Genomic DNA, 13,895 nt, shown 5'->3' on the forward strand with positions numbered 1-13,895 from the left:
CTTGTGTATTAGATTTAAATTCTTTATTATTTATCAGAAAACAAAAACCATTTTTCCTTAAAATCTCAACAAATTACAGCCTTAAAATTACAAGGTATATTAATGGATAATATCCTGAATGATTTGAGTCCTATAGAATGAGAAAACTTGTATGATTATATATGGCTATCCATCTAAATCCACTACCTCAGAATGCTTAAAAAGTAAAAATGTATGCTCCATCCTCACTTTGTAATTTGAAGGATGGCTAACTAATGAATGGAATAAATTAATTAATAAAAAAAAAGGGAGAGCATTTTCCATTTCAATTGTAAGAGATTGGTTGTGCTTTTTAAAAATAAAGGTATCAAAAAAATTAGTTTTATGGTATTACTCCACTTAAGGAAAAAAAAGTCTTACAAACCTACACTAAAAAGATTCTTTTTCTTGCATTTTTTCCTAAATATTTACCAGTTAACTTAAAATAGGGAACTATTCTATATAAAGATCATCCACACTAATTTATTTAATGCATTACTTTTGGCCCACCTCTTGATACTGGATGCGAAGCGATAGAATATCAGTACACGTTTGATATATGTAATAGACAAGTTAAATAAAAACAGGTTTAACATGGAGATTGATTTGGTGAAGAAAACTCAAACAAGCTTCAGCATAAATGATTTTGTATTCAATAACCTTTATTTTTACCTTTTTCCCTCTACTAAAAGTATTTTCCCATGTTAATTTTTAACTCAATGCTTCCGATTTAGGTGAGCAATCATATTTGCTAATGTGGTCATTATTCCTACCACAAGCTTAATAATGAGTTAAATAAACTTTTTGGGTATTTGACAAGATGTACACTATTTTAACAACAGTACTACAGGTTGCCTTTCAAGGAGGAAATTTGTAGATATAGTAGCATCTTGTGCTTAAAAACCTCAAAAAAATTCTAAAATTATTCTGTGATTTTATATAAAACAAACTTATTATTCAGAGGATTACTTTTTTAGGAAAATAATTATGAACTAATTCTTTAACTTCCAAAAAATTACTTAATATTTACAAAAATGTGCCTAAACAATATTTAAGGTAACATCTACTACAAGTAGGATGTTTAAGCTTCTAACTTACAAATGAAAAAGGCAATACCATTGAATTCAACTACTAAATACATCAAAGATTACCATTACAGATAAAAATTTTGAAAGTTCTATGAACTCGTAGTTGGCACATTATACTCAACCAGAAAGTGATTTATCATGAATTTGGAATATCAGGAGAGCCTAAATATGAATAATATGATCTCAAAACAATACCAAGGCATAAGATCCAGGGGCAGGTGACTTGTAATCATTAGTTTATGAAACTCAGTACTCTTATATGCATGTTTCTAAGGCTCTTGGTCATAATTTTCAAAAATCTGTATGTACTCAGCACTTTTGAGAATGATTATGAAAATCCATAAATTATGCTTCCTTCAAGTGTGATTTAACTTAAAATCATAAATAAAACATAAATATGTTCTTTCACTGAATATATATCAAACTACAAATAATTGTTTTTAAAATTACACATGCCTCAACAGTAGATTAGCAATAAGCAAGACTTTACTGAAATAATTGGTCCTGGTTTGCTGAAAACAATTAATGGTATTTAATATAACAAAGATACCACTGAACCACCACAAACCTTTGTAGAGCTGCTTTCAGTTATCTTTGCAAGCTGCCAAAGGATTACATAGTGAGTACATTGCAGTGCGTGAATAACAATCTGTAAAAAGAACCAAGAGAATACAGTTAAAATTAAAAAGTCACAGTCTTCAGTCTCAAAGTTAAATACGAAATTTATAAATAAATAAAAACCTGCTCAGGCATGTCTCCATTTTCAATTCCGGTTTTCAATAGTTTATAATTACAGGCAAACAAATCCCACTTTGAAAGATCATGGGCACTGTAAAAAAACAATAAAGTTGTATTAAAAACTTAAGCTTAATCTTATTTGTTTTGGACTTGAGTGTTAACAGAATAATGAATATAGTAAACTTTTTAACATGCACCCACAACAACAAAATGTGTATTTTTTTGAAAGTATGTTAGGATAATTTGTCATTCCCCATTCAAAACATGACTCTTACAAGTACTTTTTTCCCAAAAGCACAAGAAATCCAGCAAAGAATTTCACATTATAACCCAAAATATGCAAGTTGGTTCTGATTTTGCTACAGTTTTGAGAAATCAGAAACTTCAACTTACTTATGAAAAGCAGTGATTCTCTTCAATGTTGACAATACCTGGTATGCATCATCTTCATCAGGTTCTTCGCCCTATGAATATTATACCAAATTAAACATTAATAACCACCAAAGTGGAAAATCTTAGGCTATCACGTTAGTGATACCACCTTGAAAAGAATAACCTAATTAAAAACCACAAGTTAACTTTGTCATTCAATACCTAGACATGGCCAAATTTAAAGCAATATGGCTAGAGTAATGAGTCAACACAGAGTTATTATCAAAGGTACATTATACTCATGAGAGAAAAACTGAACAACATTCTCCCTTTTTCCTTTAAGTAACCTTGACACAAAACTATGAAGACATCTACTCTTTCATGGTAATAAATGAATTAGAACAATAAAGAAAAATATACTAGAGGACAAGCAAGCGATCATAAAAGATAAGACCTAAAGGACAAAATCTACTAAGTAAATGAAACAGTGCTCAAAAAAGATATCAAAACAATCACAATTAATTTGGAAAAAATCCTAGATATGCTAGTCTTTTCTGGGTATCAACTTTCCAATTTAGAGTAACTTTTGAGTTTTTGAAAATTTTATGAGTCTCACTACAAGAAACTTACAAATTAAAAAAAATTCTATCAAACTTGAAGTCTCTCAAAACAATTTTTATATAAAGTAATTAAACTTAATTAACAAACCACTGCTAGACTTTAATTTTTCTAATGAGAATCATATGCAGCCAAAAGTAGAGCCATTAAAAATTTTAACTAAGAAAGTTAAAGAATTGCTTTTACAAATTATAAAACACCATATCATTTTTGCAGCATTAATGACAAAAGTGATATGGAAAAAGCTAAGTGCATTAATTTGAAAATATGACTTTTTACTTTATGCAAATCAATTAAACTATTAAGTATATATTTCCATAAAAGAAAAAAAAGTCACAATAAAAATACAACTGTATTTGAGTACCACACTTAAGCCTCTTTGGAAATACAATAGAACAACGAAACAGTGGCTATAATTTACAAGGCTTTGTAATAACAAAGACTATAAATAAACTTCCAAAATATTAAGAAATACCCTACTTTTTGAGGCTACATGACCACAATCTAGCTCTACTTTTCTGTTCCATTAACATCCTGTTCCCTAATAGCCTCTTGTTCAACTAAACCTTGGTAACATCCCAGATCATTTCTTTAAGTAAAAAAGGGGGAGAAAGATGTTAGTTTTGCTTTCATCTTCTCGCAGATTCTTACCACCTTCTATTTTGATGAAAGAGTAATAGTATCATGATTAATCACAGAATAAAAAGTCTGAAGGTCTTTTCACATACTGCTGGAACTATCCCTAAAACTTATCCACTTGGTTATGAGGGAGTAGGGGGTTGACAAAATACTTGAAATGTATACCTCTTGCAGAAAATCTTCAAGAAGTCGGTTAAATTTATCTGCCAACTCATCTATCAGCTGACTTCTTGAAATATCTACTCTGTTGAAAATTGTGAACTCTTCATTACAGAGTGCATGATAAGTTTTAGAACATGCTTCCAAAACATCTGTATCTGTGTGCTTCTCTACAATATTCCGGATCTGTCGTAATAAGGCATCCAAATGCTGCAAAATCAAAGTTTTCTTCATTAAAACTAAGATATGTATGATTGGCATAAAAATGTCTATGAAACTAGGGTGAAAAGCTTCAAACATAGTAACTCTACAACCACTAGGGCATACATTTTAAGTTTTTCTTGTCACAGTAAATACACTGACCTACCCATATTTATTTCCCCAGATTTAACAAGAATATTACCTATCTCATAGGGCTTTGGGTGAGACGTTAATACATAGAAACACATTTTCCTAGAACATAGTAAATGTGCTTAATGGATATTAGCTGTTTTCATTTTGCAATTGTTATTATCCAGTTATGCACCCTCAATCTCCAAAAATGATCAGTGATATAGTGACATAATGGCTAGGAATGAAAGTATGGCTGTGGGCTTGAATCAAAGGGAAGCCTCATTAGTACCATTCTCTAAATCCAACTTACCTAAAATATGTAAGGCATACAAGATATAGGTTTCATTTCACATTAAAAGTTATAAAAACATATTTCAAAAAATATACACAAGAAATATGATGGGATGAACTAAATTGACAATTCTTCTTCAAGGTTCTTTTTTTTCCTTTTTTTTTCTTCTAGTGGAGGTACTGGTGATTGAACCTATGACCTTGTGCATGCTAAGCATGTACTCTACCACTGAGCTATTTATTACCCTCCTCTACTTCTTCAAGGTTTTTATACCCAGAACACACCATACCTTTTCTAATCGTCCAGTGGTATATATTTCCAAATCAAAGTATTGCGGCAATTGCAACAAATTAGTCACCTTTTCTGCATCTACAGAGTACTTTGAAATAAAAAAAAAAATCATGTCAAAAACATCACAATGATGGTAAGTAAATATGATAAAATCCTGTGTGGCACTTCCAAAGAAACCTTGTAATATCTTAGTAACACTCTTGGTATTGACACAAACTTACTTTAGCTAATAACTGAGGAAGGGCCACAGCAAAAAGTTCAGTGATTTTTGTCCTGTCATCCAACTGGGTCTTCTTCTCCTTTGCTGTCAGCACCTAAAGTAACACAAGAAAGTTTCTAAGCAGTATTTATTAATAAGCCCATTAACACTTTAGGTGCTCAAGATTAAGTTAGGCTATACAAAACAAGTAATAAAATGACATTTTAAATGATACAAAAATTTCTACTGTAAAACTTGAAATCCAGCAGTGACAGAGTGCACATTACTTAAAAAAATAATAATAACAAAAACACTTTGAATAGTTAAAATAGTTCTAGAGGCAAAATCAATACCCAATTAGATTAACCAACTTTACCTTTGGATGAAAGAAGAGGTAGTTAGGAATAGGAAATGTAGCTTAGGAGCTTATGTAATAATGGGACTGAATAACATTTAGCCTACTATAAGCTGGGCCATGATCCATGGGTTATGAATTCAACATAGTAATAGGTTACTACCAGCCATCAGAAAAATAAGGGAAAGAAACACAGAAAGAAAACAAAAGAAAACAGAATGCATCATATAAGTTTCCATATTGTTGATAAAATTCTGTTTCAGTTATACACAAATACATATATATAGATGTGTACTAGGTCACAATATAAAACTATTTTTGTGCTTCGCAATCAAAGTTTGAATGCCTGTGCAACTGTCGGCCTACAATACAAAATATATGTGAACTTTGAATGATGCATTAAAATCTAATTCCAGGAAATAGGAACTTCCCCCATTTTAATGAATAATTATCCTATTTTTACTTCCAACTTTTATTTTTAAAAAAGAAAGCAAATCTATAAGTAAACTAAAACAGACGAACACACCATTCTAAAATGGTGCACCACATTCAGTCTTGAAGGCAGGGACTGTCAATCATTGTATCTCCTACAGTTTACTAACAAAGTATCTTATGGAAGAAACTCAATTTCACAAATTGCTAATGCTTTAAAATTTACTTCTAACATATATTTGTAAGCAAAGATCATCTGAAAAATAAAATTTAAGATTCAAAATTTGGTTAAATGGTTACAAGTAAGAAATTTTTAAAAGATGTTGAAAAATGAGAAGTGTAATTTAGAATACTGAAAATATGTTGGCATACCCTTTTTCCTGTCCCTCTCCCCACAGGAGGATGGCATTCAGCTGCTTGTCTAATGGTACAAAGCATTATTTCAATCAGAGCACTCTCTTGTCTGTCTGTTAGAGCTGGAAAAAAAAAATCAGAAAGAGATGGTTAACCTATTTCTTTTCCCTATATGCCACTTATAATTATTACATAACAGTTCCTTCTGCCTGTGACAGAATCTGACCTAATGTACCAAAGAAAACCCCATTACTATATCACAGAACGGATCAGAACAAGTTAAACCTTCCTAAATGTTACAAATCTGTACACCATTGCTCCACAGTTTGCAAAATGAAAATATAAACAGACACAAAAAATAAAATACAATAGAACAAAATAAAGAATATTGACCACAATCACATCTTTCTACATAGCATAATATCCATGTGAATAATTGTGAAACAATTGTAAACCTATTTTCAAAATTATCAAGACAACAAAAATACCGTTAATTAAACATCCTTACCTTCCTCTCCACTAAGTGGCTCCTCCAGCAACAAGCTATTCATACATTCCCAGTCTTTCAGCAGCTCAGTAGCACAGTCCCACATGCTATCCACAAGGTATGCTGCATGCTCATGTAACTAGAATTTAAAAAGAGCAATGTGCTCTTAGACAAACAGCATACTAGCCTTAATTAAAAGAATGGAAGCTTTGTTGGCACCATGTACAAACTCAAACAGCAATCTGTTTTTTGAGGTCAAATGGAAGAAAGGACAGAGAAAAAACTCCCTTAGCTTGCTGTGTATAAGTAAACCTTATTAGGCAGTAACCTTTCTCAAAATAATCATTAAATCATAAACTTGAAAATTGTTTTTTGAAAAGATTATATGCATGCATATTTAGTACCTATTTAGACTCAATATAGTCATCCCTTTGTATAGGGAAGGGGGATTGGTTCTAGGACCCCCTTTAGATTTTCCAAAGATGCTCAAGTTCCTTATATAAAATGGTGTAGTATTTGCATATAACCTATGCACATCTTTTCACATATTTTAAATTATCTCTAGATAAAATACCTAATACAATGTAAATGCTATATAAATAGTTACCAGTACACAGCAAATTCGAGTTTTGCTTGATGACTTTTTTTAAAAAAAAATTTCCAATCCACGATTGGTTGAATCCCCAGATGCAAAACCCATGGATATGGAGGGCTGACTGTATTACATGAATTAACTACTCTTGATTATAAAATATACTATGAATTTATTATAATTGGGAGTGATATGGTTACTTAAAACATAAAATACATGTTTACTTATCAATTCAACATATAAGCAAATCATTTCTCTTCATTCTGTGAAGCTTAAAAAGGCCCTAGAGCTTCCCAACTCACTTTAGTGGAGAAACATTACCATAATACCAAAACCTGTGAAAGACATTGCAATTAAATAAATATATACATACACACATACATACCAACACCCTGCATAAACATAGAGGAAGTATTCTCAAAAAGATTAGCAAACTGAAACCAGCAATATACAAAAAGGATAACAGATCATGACTAAGTAGGGGTTATTCTAGGAATGCAAGGTTGGTTCAACATTTGAAAAATTAATCAACATAATTCATCACAGTAGCATAATGAAAGACAAAATAATCATCTCAAGCGAAGAAGAAAAAGCATTGGACAGAATTTAACATCCATTCATGATAAAACTTCTCAGCAAAAGAAGGGGTGGAAGGAAAGAACCTCAATACGATAAGCGGATACACAACACCTATAACTAACAACATAATTAATGTTGAAATATTAGATGCTTTCCCCTAAGAGCAGAAACAATCCAAAGATATCCACTCTCACCATTCTACTGGATGTCCTAGCCAGTACAATAAGGCTGGGAAAAAAATGGCATAAATGTAAGAAAGGAAGAAATAAAATTATCATTATTTGCAAATGACTTGATTGTATACTACAGAAAATCCTAACAATATTATTTAAAACTTATTAAAATAACTGAATTCACCAAAATTTCAAGTAAGAGGTCAATATGCAAAACCAAATTGTATTTCTATATAGGGAAACAATTAGAAAATTTAATTAAAAGGCCCTAACACTGATTAAATAATACACAAACAACAAAAATATATGATAGGCCCTCTCAAATCCTGGTTAACAGGTAAGTAGGTTGTCAACCTGAGGGAAATGTAAAAAAGCTGATGTTAAATGTAAATCTGTATCTACAATAACGGTAATAATCACAGGTACCAAATATTGAGAACTAACAAAATGCTGGGTCTGTGTTAATAGTTTATGGATTATCTCAGTATTTCCTAAGAAATTATTAACCATATTTTTACAAGAAAAGATTAAGTAACTGAATCAAGATTATACAAACAAGAAGTAGAGGAGCCCAATTGGTAATCAGGTCTTTCTGACTCCAAAATTCATACTCTTAGCACTACATATAAATCATACTATTCATATCTTACTAAAGTAGAAAAAAAAATTTTTTTTGGTGTGGTATTGGTAGAACTCTATTCTATCCAACACTTGCTGTGATGTTCGGAAGATTTTAAAATTCACATCATTTAACCGCATCTCCAAATTGTTTTGAACTTAAGTATAAAATGAACAACATCAACTAACCTCACTTTCCAGAAAGAAAAAAACCAATGTCTTAACAAGGTTGGCATTTGGGCCTTGTCGTCCCCTTCTTTTCATCATTCCATCCTCCTCTGGGTCTCGACGACTGAAGAGCCTATGATCAATGCAAAATATTTACTTTTAAAACAAAGCAAAACAAAATTCCTTATTAAAAAAACTGTCTGGATTCCATACTTAACAAAGGAGTAAATGGGAGTAAATTGTCCAACATTATACCCAAGTAAATAACTGCTATAAACCTTTTTCATTTCACATTTGATGGTACTCCTAAATCCTCTTAAATTAACTTCTCAAGTTAATGGCACTGCATTCTGAATTATTTCTTTTTCAAAATCTTACTGTATTTCACACAACCATTTCTTTTCATAAAAGTATCACAATGACTAACCTATACCACTTATGCACATAAATCCATGGTAAATATTCTTCTCTTTAAAAATAAAATGTTTTCCTTCTATCCTTCTTGCACCAATTATTCCGAAGTCTGAACTTAGTGGTCTCTTTCTATGGATAACATGGTCATTTTTCCCTTATAAACAGCAACAAAGTTATCGCTGTGTCACAATGAATAGAACAGTAGTGTAAATGTTTTATATCATTTACTCTAATAAATGCTTCACCCAAATGGTCATTTTATAAAATTTTTCAAAAATATAGTTTAGTCCATGTGTTCAAATTGTTCTCTTTAAAATCCTCGATAATATTTGCTGAATATTTTCGGTGATCAGATATTCACACTGCTATCTATACTACCTAATCTGAGGTGTTTGTTACACAGCAACATAAAAGTAAAAGAGATTAAAGGGTTCTTGCGGTTCTTATACCAAACTGTTATCAAGTACTTGAAATAAAACCTTTTAGTATTTTCAAAATACTTTTTTTTGCAAAGCAAAAATAGGCTTATGACCTGTACTGAATAATTTTCAATTAAGTTATATTTATATAGTTTTAATATAAATTATAACACAAATTACTATCATTAAAGTATACTTTAGAAAATGTACAACAGAAATATAGATTTACTTTTTGTAGAGAAATTCTCCAGCTGCTACTGCTACTGGTCGATGAGCTGAATAAACCAGATGATAGACATTTTCACAATCTTCTGCAGTAAGAACTTCTTCACTACTCCTAAAAAGAAATAAGTAATAGCAGTTTTTAAAATGTAATTTTCAGCATACTGAGTACAAAAACTCATACATTAAAAAATAGTACATTTCCACTAACTTGACTTTAAAAGAAACACTTCTTCTTAAAAACTTGTTTTAAGAAGAAATCAACCTTATTTGATTATCATCTATCAGTAAAAGCTTGCCCTTACAAAAGAGCTGAGTATTTTGTTAACATCTAAGATCAATGGGAGATAAAATTAGAGGGAATACTGAATATAAAGAATATATGCTGAAGAGAAATAACAATAAGATAAGTATATTAAAGGGAAACGAAGACAAAATAATATAAACTAACATAGAAAATAAAGTGGTGGCACGCTAAGCACTTAAGAGTTAATAATCAGAGAGAATACTCTGCATGTATTTCATAGAAATAGTAAGAGACAATATTTCAACATTAAAATATAATAACACCCCAGCCATCACACAATGATAAAGAATAATACTTCATTTGCCATGTACAAAACACCATATAAGGCAATGCAAATGGATTTTTCCAAATAACTAAAATTTAAGTGCCAAAGACCTTTAATTACAATCTATCACTGGAAAAATCTTACTAAAATGTAGTGCTCATTTTCCTGATCTCATTTCAAAAGAATAAAATAAACCTAACAAAATCTTCTTGGTAAATCAAAGTCATTATTAGGCCCATCAACCACAGTACCCCAGGATAAACCTTGTTGGGTTCTTCCTTTGTAGACTCTGCATTCAAAGTCCTGTCCTCTGGCCCCACTTTCCCTCCTAATATGTTTTTAGCCTGTGAGATAAACAATCTAGGTTTTTTCCATTATATGTAAATTAAGAACCACAGGACCACCATCAGAGAAAAAAGCCTAAGTATATTCTAGACGGTTAGTTAAGGAGTTCAGATCCTTTTTGGTTTTCTGCCATGCACAAGGTTTCTACAAGTCTCATATCTAAGGAAATATTATTTCTTTTTGAGAGAAACAAAACCAAAATATTAGAAGTTTCAAAAGCACTTTGATTTAAATTAACTCTATGTATAATACTGAATTGTTTTCTGAAAAACCACTTATATAGTTTTATAATTATAGTAAATGTGTTCACTCATTATAACCGATAAGGAATGTTCCTGACAAGTTTCAGTTATTAGGTATATACATGACTGATCAGCAAAAATGCCTTATTACCCCTCATTAAAATACCAGAAAACAAACAAAAGATGTCCACAGGGTATTATAGAGGAAGAGGGGAGAAGCCACAGAAAAATCGATAGAGTACCATTATTTTCTTATTTATTACAGGATTCTTTCAGTATTTTTATAACATTGGCATATAATAATTAGTAATTTTTAAACCCAGTTTAAAATTAAATAAAAATGCAATAGTTCAAACTGCTCAAAATCCTCCTAGTTAAGCAAATTCTCAGAAAATGTCAGTGTGTCTAGAGCTGCTTTCTTTATAATGACTGCAAATGTAATCCATTTAATACAAATGGAGTTAACAACCGCCATCTCACAGGGCTGATACATTAAATGAGATAACCCATACTAGGTGCTTGTATTATTTATTACTGTATATGTTAATTTAATTCTTCCTCTATTAATAATCATCTAGGATATTTCCAAAATCCTATTGCAAACAGTGCTATGTTAGAGAATGTGAGCATTTTAAATTTTGAATAGATATTGTCAAGCTTCTCTCCAAAGAGGTTACACCAATTTATAGTCCCATTGATAATGTGTAAGGGCCCGTTTTTGCATAGCCTCAAAAATGTAGTATATTACCAAACACTTTTGTATCTCTGTCAAGATACAGACAAAAAATTCTCACTTTAATATGCGTGTCTCTAAGTGTGGCTAAGCATCTTTTCATATGTTTAAATTTTTATTTTCTTTTCTGTCAATGATCTGGTTCCTAACTTTAGACTCTTCCTGTTGGGTTTCTGTTCCTTTTATTGATTTATTGAAAGTGACTCCTATGATGCAAATATTTTGCCCACTCTGTCATTTCTTTTCCGAGTTTATGATATTTTATGTCATATATACATTTTTAGTTTTTTATGTAGTTAAAACTCAGTAATTTTTTTAATGTCTGGGTTTTATGTCATGCTCAGAAAGATCTTGCTGAATATACATATAAAATTAAAATGTTTAAATCTTCCCTAAGTTTTCATCTAGCACTTTAATGGTTTATTTACATTTAAACATTTCATCCATCTGAAAATTATTTCTGTATTAGGAGTGAAACAGGAATCCAGTTTAATTTCCCCCCAAAGAGAACCTAGTTATCACAAAACCAATTATTTTCTGATAAGAAACCACCCTTACCCTATACTAGGTTCCTGGATGCATTTATGTTTGTCTCTAGTCTTTATTCTGTGCCACAGATTTCTGTCTATTCTCACACCAGTAACAAAATTTTAAAGTTACTATGGTTTTAAAATATGACTTAAAATCATACTGGGCAGTCGTCTCATAAGGTTTTAACAGAATTTTGCCAGATACTTTTACATGATGAATTTTCCATGAACATCAGAATTAGCATGCTATGATTTTTTAAAAATACCCTTTGCAATTATTATTTGGATCACATTAACAACCTAAATGTCCACTGATGGATGGCTGAATAAATAAAATGTGGTATACACATACAATGGAATATAATGAAATATACTGAGTCTCAAAAGGAATGAAATTCTGATATGTTACCACATGAACTCTGAAGACATTATGCTAAGTGAAATAAGCTTGATATAAAAGGATAAATGGTGTATAATTTCACTCATATGAGGTACCTAAACTCAGAGATAAAAAGTAGAAGAGTGGTCACCAGGGTTTGGGAGGAGACAAGAATGGGATTTAGTGTTTAACAGCTACAGAGTATCAGTATGAGATGATAAAAAAAAGTTCTGGAGATGGATAATGGTGATGGCTGCACAGAAATATGAATGTACTTAATGTCACTGAGCTGTACACTTAAATATGTTTTTAAAAAGGAAAAAAGTGAATTGCATCACTCCTACATTTTAGAATGTTTTAAATTCAGATTGTTTATAGAGACGTTTCAGCAAAGTGTGACAAGTTTCTAAAAGTGTGACAAAATATGAGCATATTTAATACACTCATGTTTAACTTTATTTCAAGAGCATCTGAAGACAGTAAAATTGAAAGGAAACCGGCCAAGAGAACAAGAACACATGAATTCGTAGCTCAGTTAGAATTTTCTAGTCCAATGGTTCTCGCTTCCTGTTTTCTCAACTTTACATGAGAAAATTAAACTTCTAGCTGTAAAACCCCAAGTTATTAAAATTTAGATCTAGATAAATTTAAACCAAGTACTCTAATGTATCATTTAGATATCTGGACATCGACAATGTGCAGTAAATACTTACTGTAAAACAAGAGTGAGTAATTTTATTGCTTGTACTGCAACATCATATTCTTTGTCAAGGGTCATAGACACAATTCTATCCTAAGGACAAAAAAATTAAAATATTTTTAAAGGGAAAACAAGAGAAAAATATTTTCAAATAATAGGTAATTTTTAAATACTTAAAGTAGTACTAACCTTGAACCGACTGGTAAATAGCTCCAGTTTGGAATTAAGCTCTTTGTTATAATAAAGCCCTTGTAGAGCAGTGAGGCATTTGAGTCTTACCTCACCTTGCTGAATGAAACAAGAGGAGAAAATGCATTAAAACCTTGCATATTTCCAATCCGAACACTTAAGATACATACAATATTTTCTACTTTATATATGTTCTATACAATAGCATCTCTTCAAAAACTCTCATCTTTGATAGTGCAAAAATAGGAATCAACACATATATTTAAGACTAAATATCTTTGGGATTACTATTTCTGTAGGTCAAATGAAAATTTTTTGAAAACTTGTTCAGAGCAATACTATTATGAAAGATGACAGTAGCTTATTTCACAGTAAGTTTTCCTTTACAGAAAATAATATTTATAAGGGAAACATACAAAGAACTTCAAGGCTAGTGTGAAGAGTCAGCCTAAGAGAAAGGTAGATTAATTTTTTAAATTTTTTTTAAATTAGAGGCCAAGTTGTAACTTATACTCTGGCTAAGATAGACATTATCAAGAGAATAAAAATTGAAGAAATTTTTAAAAATACATAGCACTTACATATTAACAGAGTAAGAACTCTTCTCTAAGAAATGCCTTACCACCACCACCACCACCTACATGA

The 13,895-nt window shown here is 30.9% G+C and overlaps 1 protein-coding gene across 4 annotated transcripts in view; it reads right to left on the reverse strand.

The window, feature by feature from the left end:
- Window positions 1-13,895, reverse strand: part of STAG2 (STAG2 cohesin complex component) — a 107,521-nt gene that overhangs the window by 28,607 nt on the left and 65,019 nt on the right. For all 4 annotated transcript variants that reach the window (XM_031445209.2, XM_031445211.2, XM_010991639.3 and 1 more), the window contains exons 11-22: window positions 13,251-13,349; window positions 13,075-13,154; window positions 9,568-9,675; window positions 8,527-8,638; window positions 6,397-6,514; window positions 5,907-6,010; window positions 4,770-4,862; window positions 4,547-4,636; window positions 3,639-3,842; window positions 2,238-2,308; window positions 1,848-1,935; window positions 1,675-1,755 (exon numbers count right to left, since the gene is read on the reverse strand). In XM_031445209.2, the coding sequence (XP_031301069.1) occupies window positions 1,675-1,755; window positions 1,848-1,935; window positions 2,238-2,308; window positions 3,639-3,842; window positions 4,547-4,636; window positions 4,770-4,862; window positions 5,907-6,010; window positions 6,397-6,514; window positions 8,527-8,638; window positions 9,568-9,675; window positions 13,075-13,154; window positions 13,251-13,349 (1,248 nt within the window). The remainder of the gene's footprint in view (window positions 1-1,674; window positions 1,756-1,847; window positions 1,936-2,237; window positions 2,309-3,638; window positions 3,843-4,546; window positions 4,637-4,769; window positions 4,863-5,906; window positions 6,011-6,396; window positions 6,515-8,526; window positions 8,639-9,567; window positions 9,676-13,074; window positions 13,155-13,250; window positions 13,350-13,895) is intronic.

Source organism: Camelus dromedarius, chromosome X, assembly GCF_036321535.1.
Source record: "Camelus dromedarius isolate mCamDro1 chromosome X, mCamDro1.pat, whole genome shotgun sequence".
NCBI lineage: Eukaryota > Metazoa > Chordata > Mammalia > Artiodactyla > Camelidae > Camelus > Camelus dromedarius.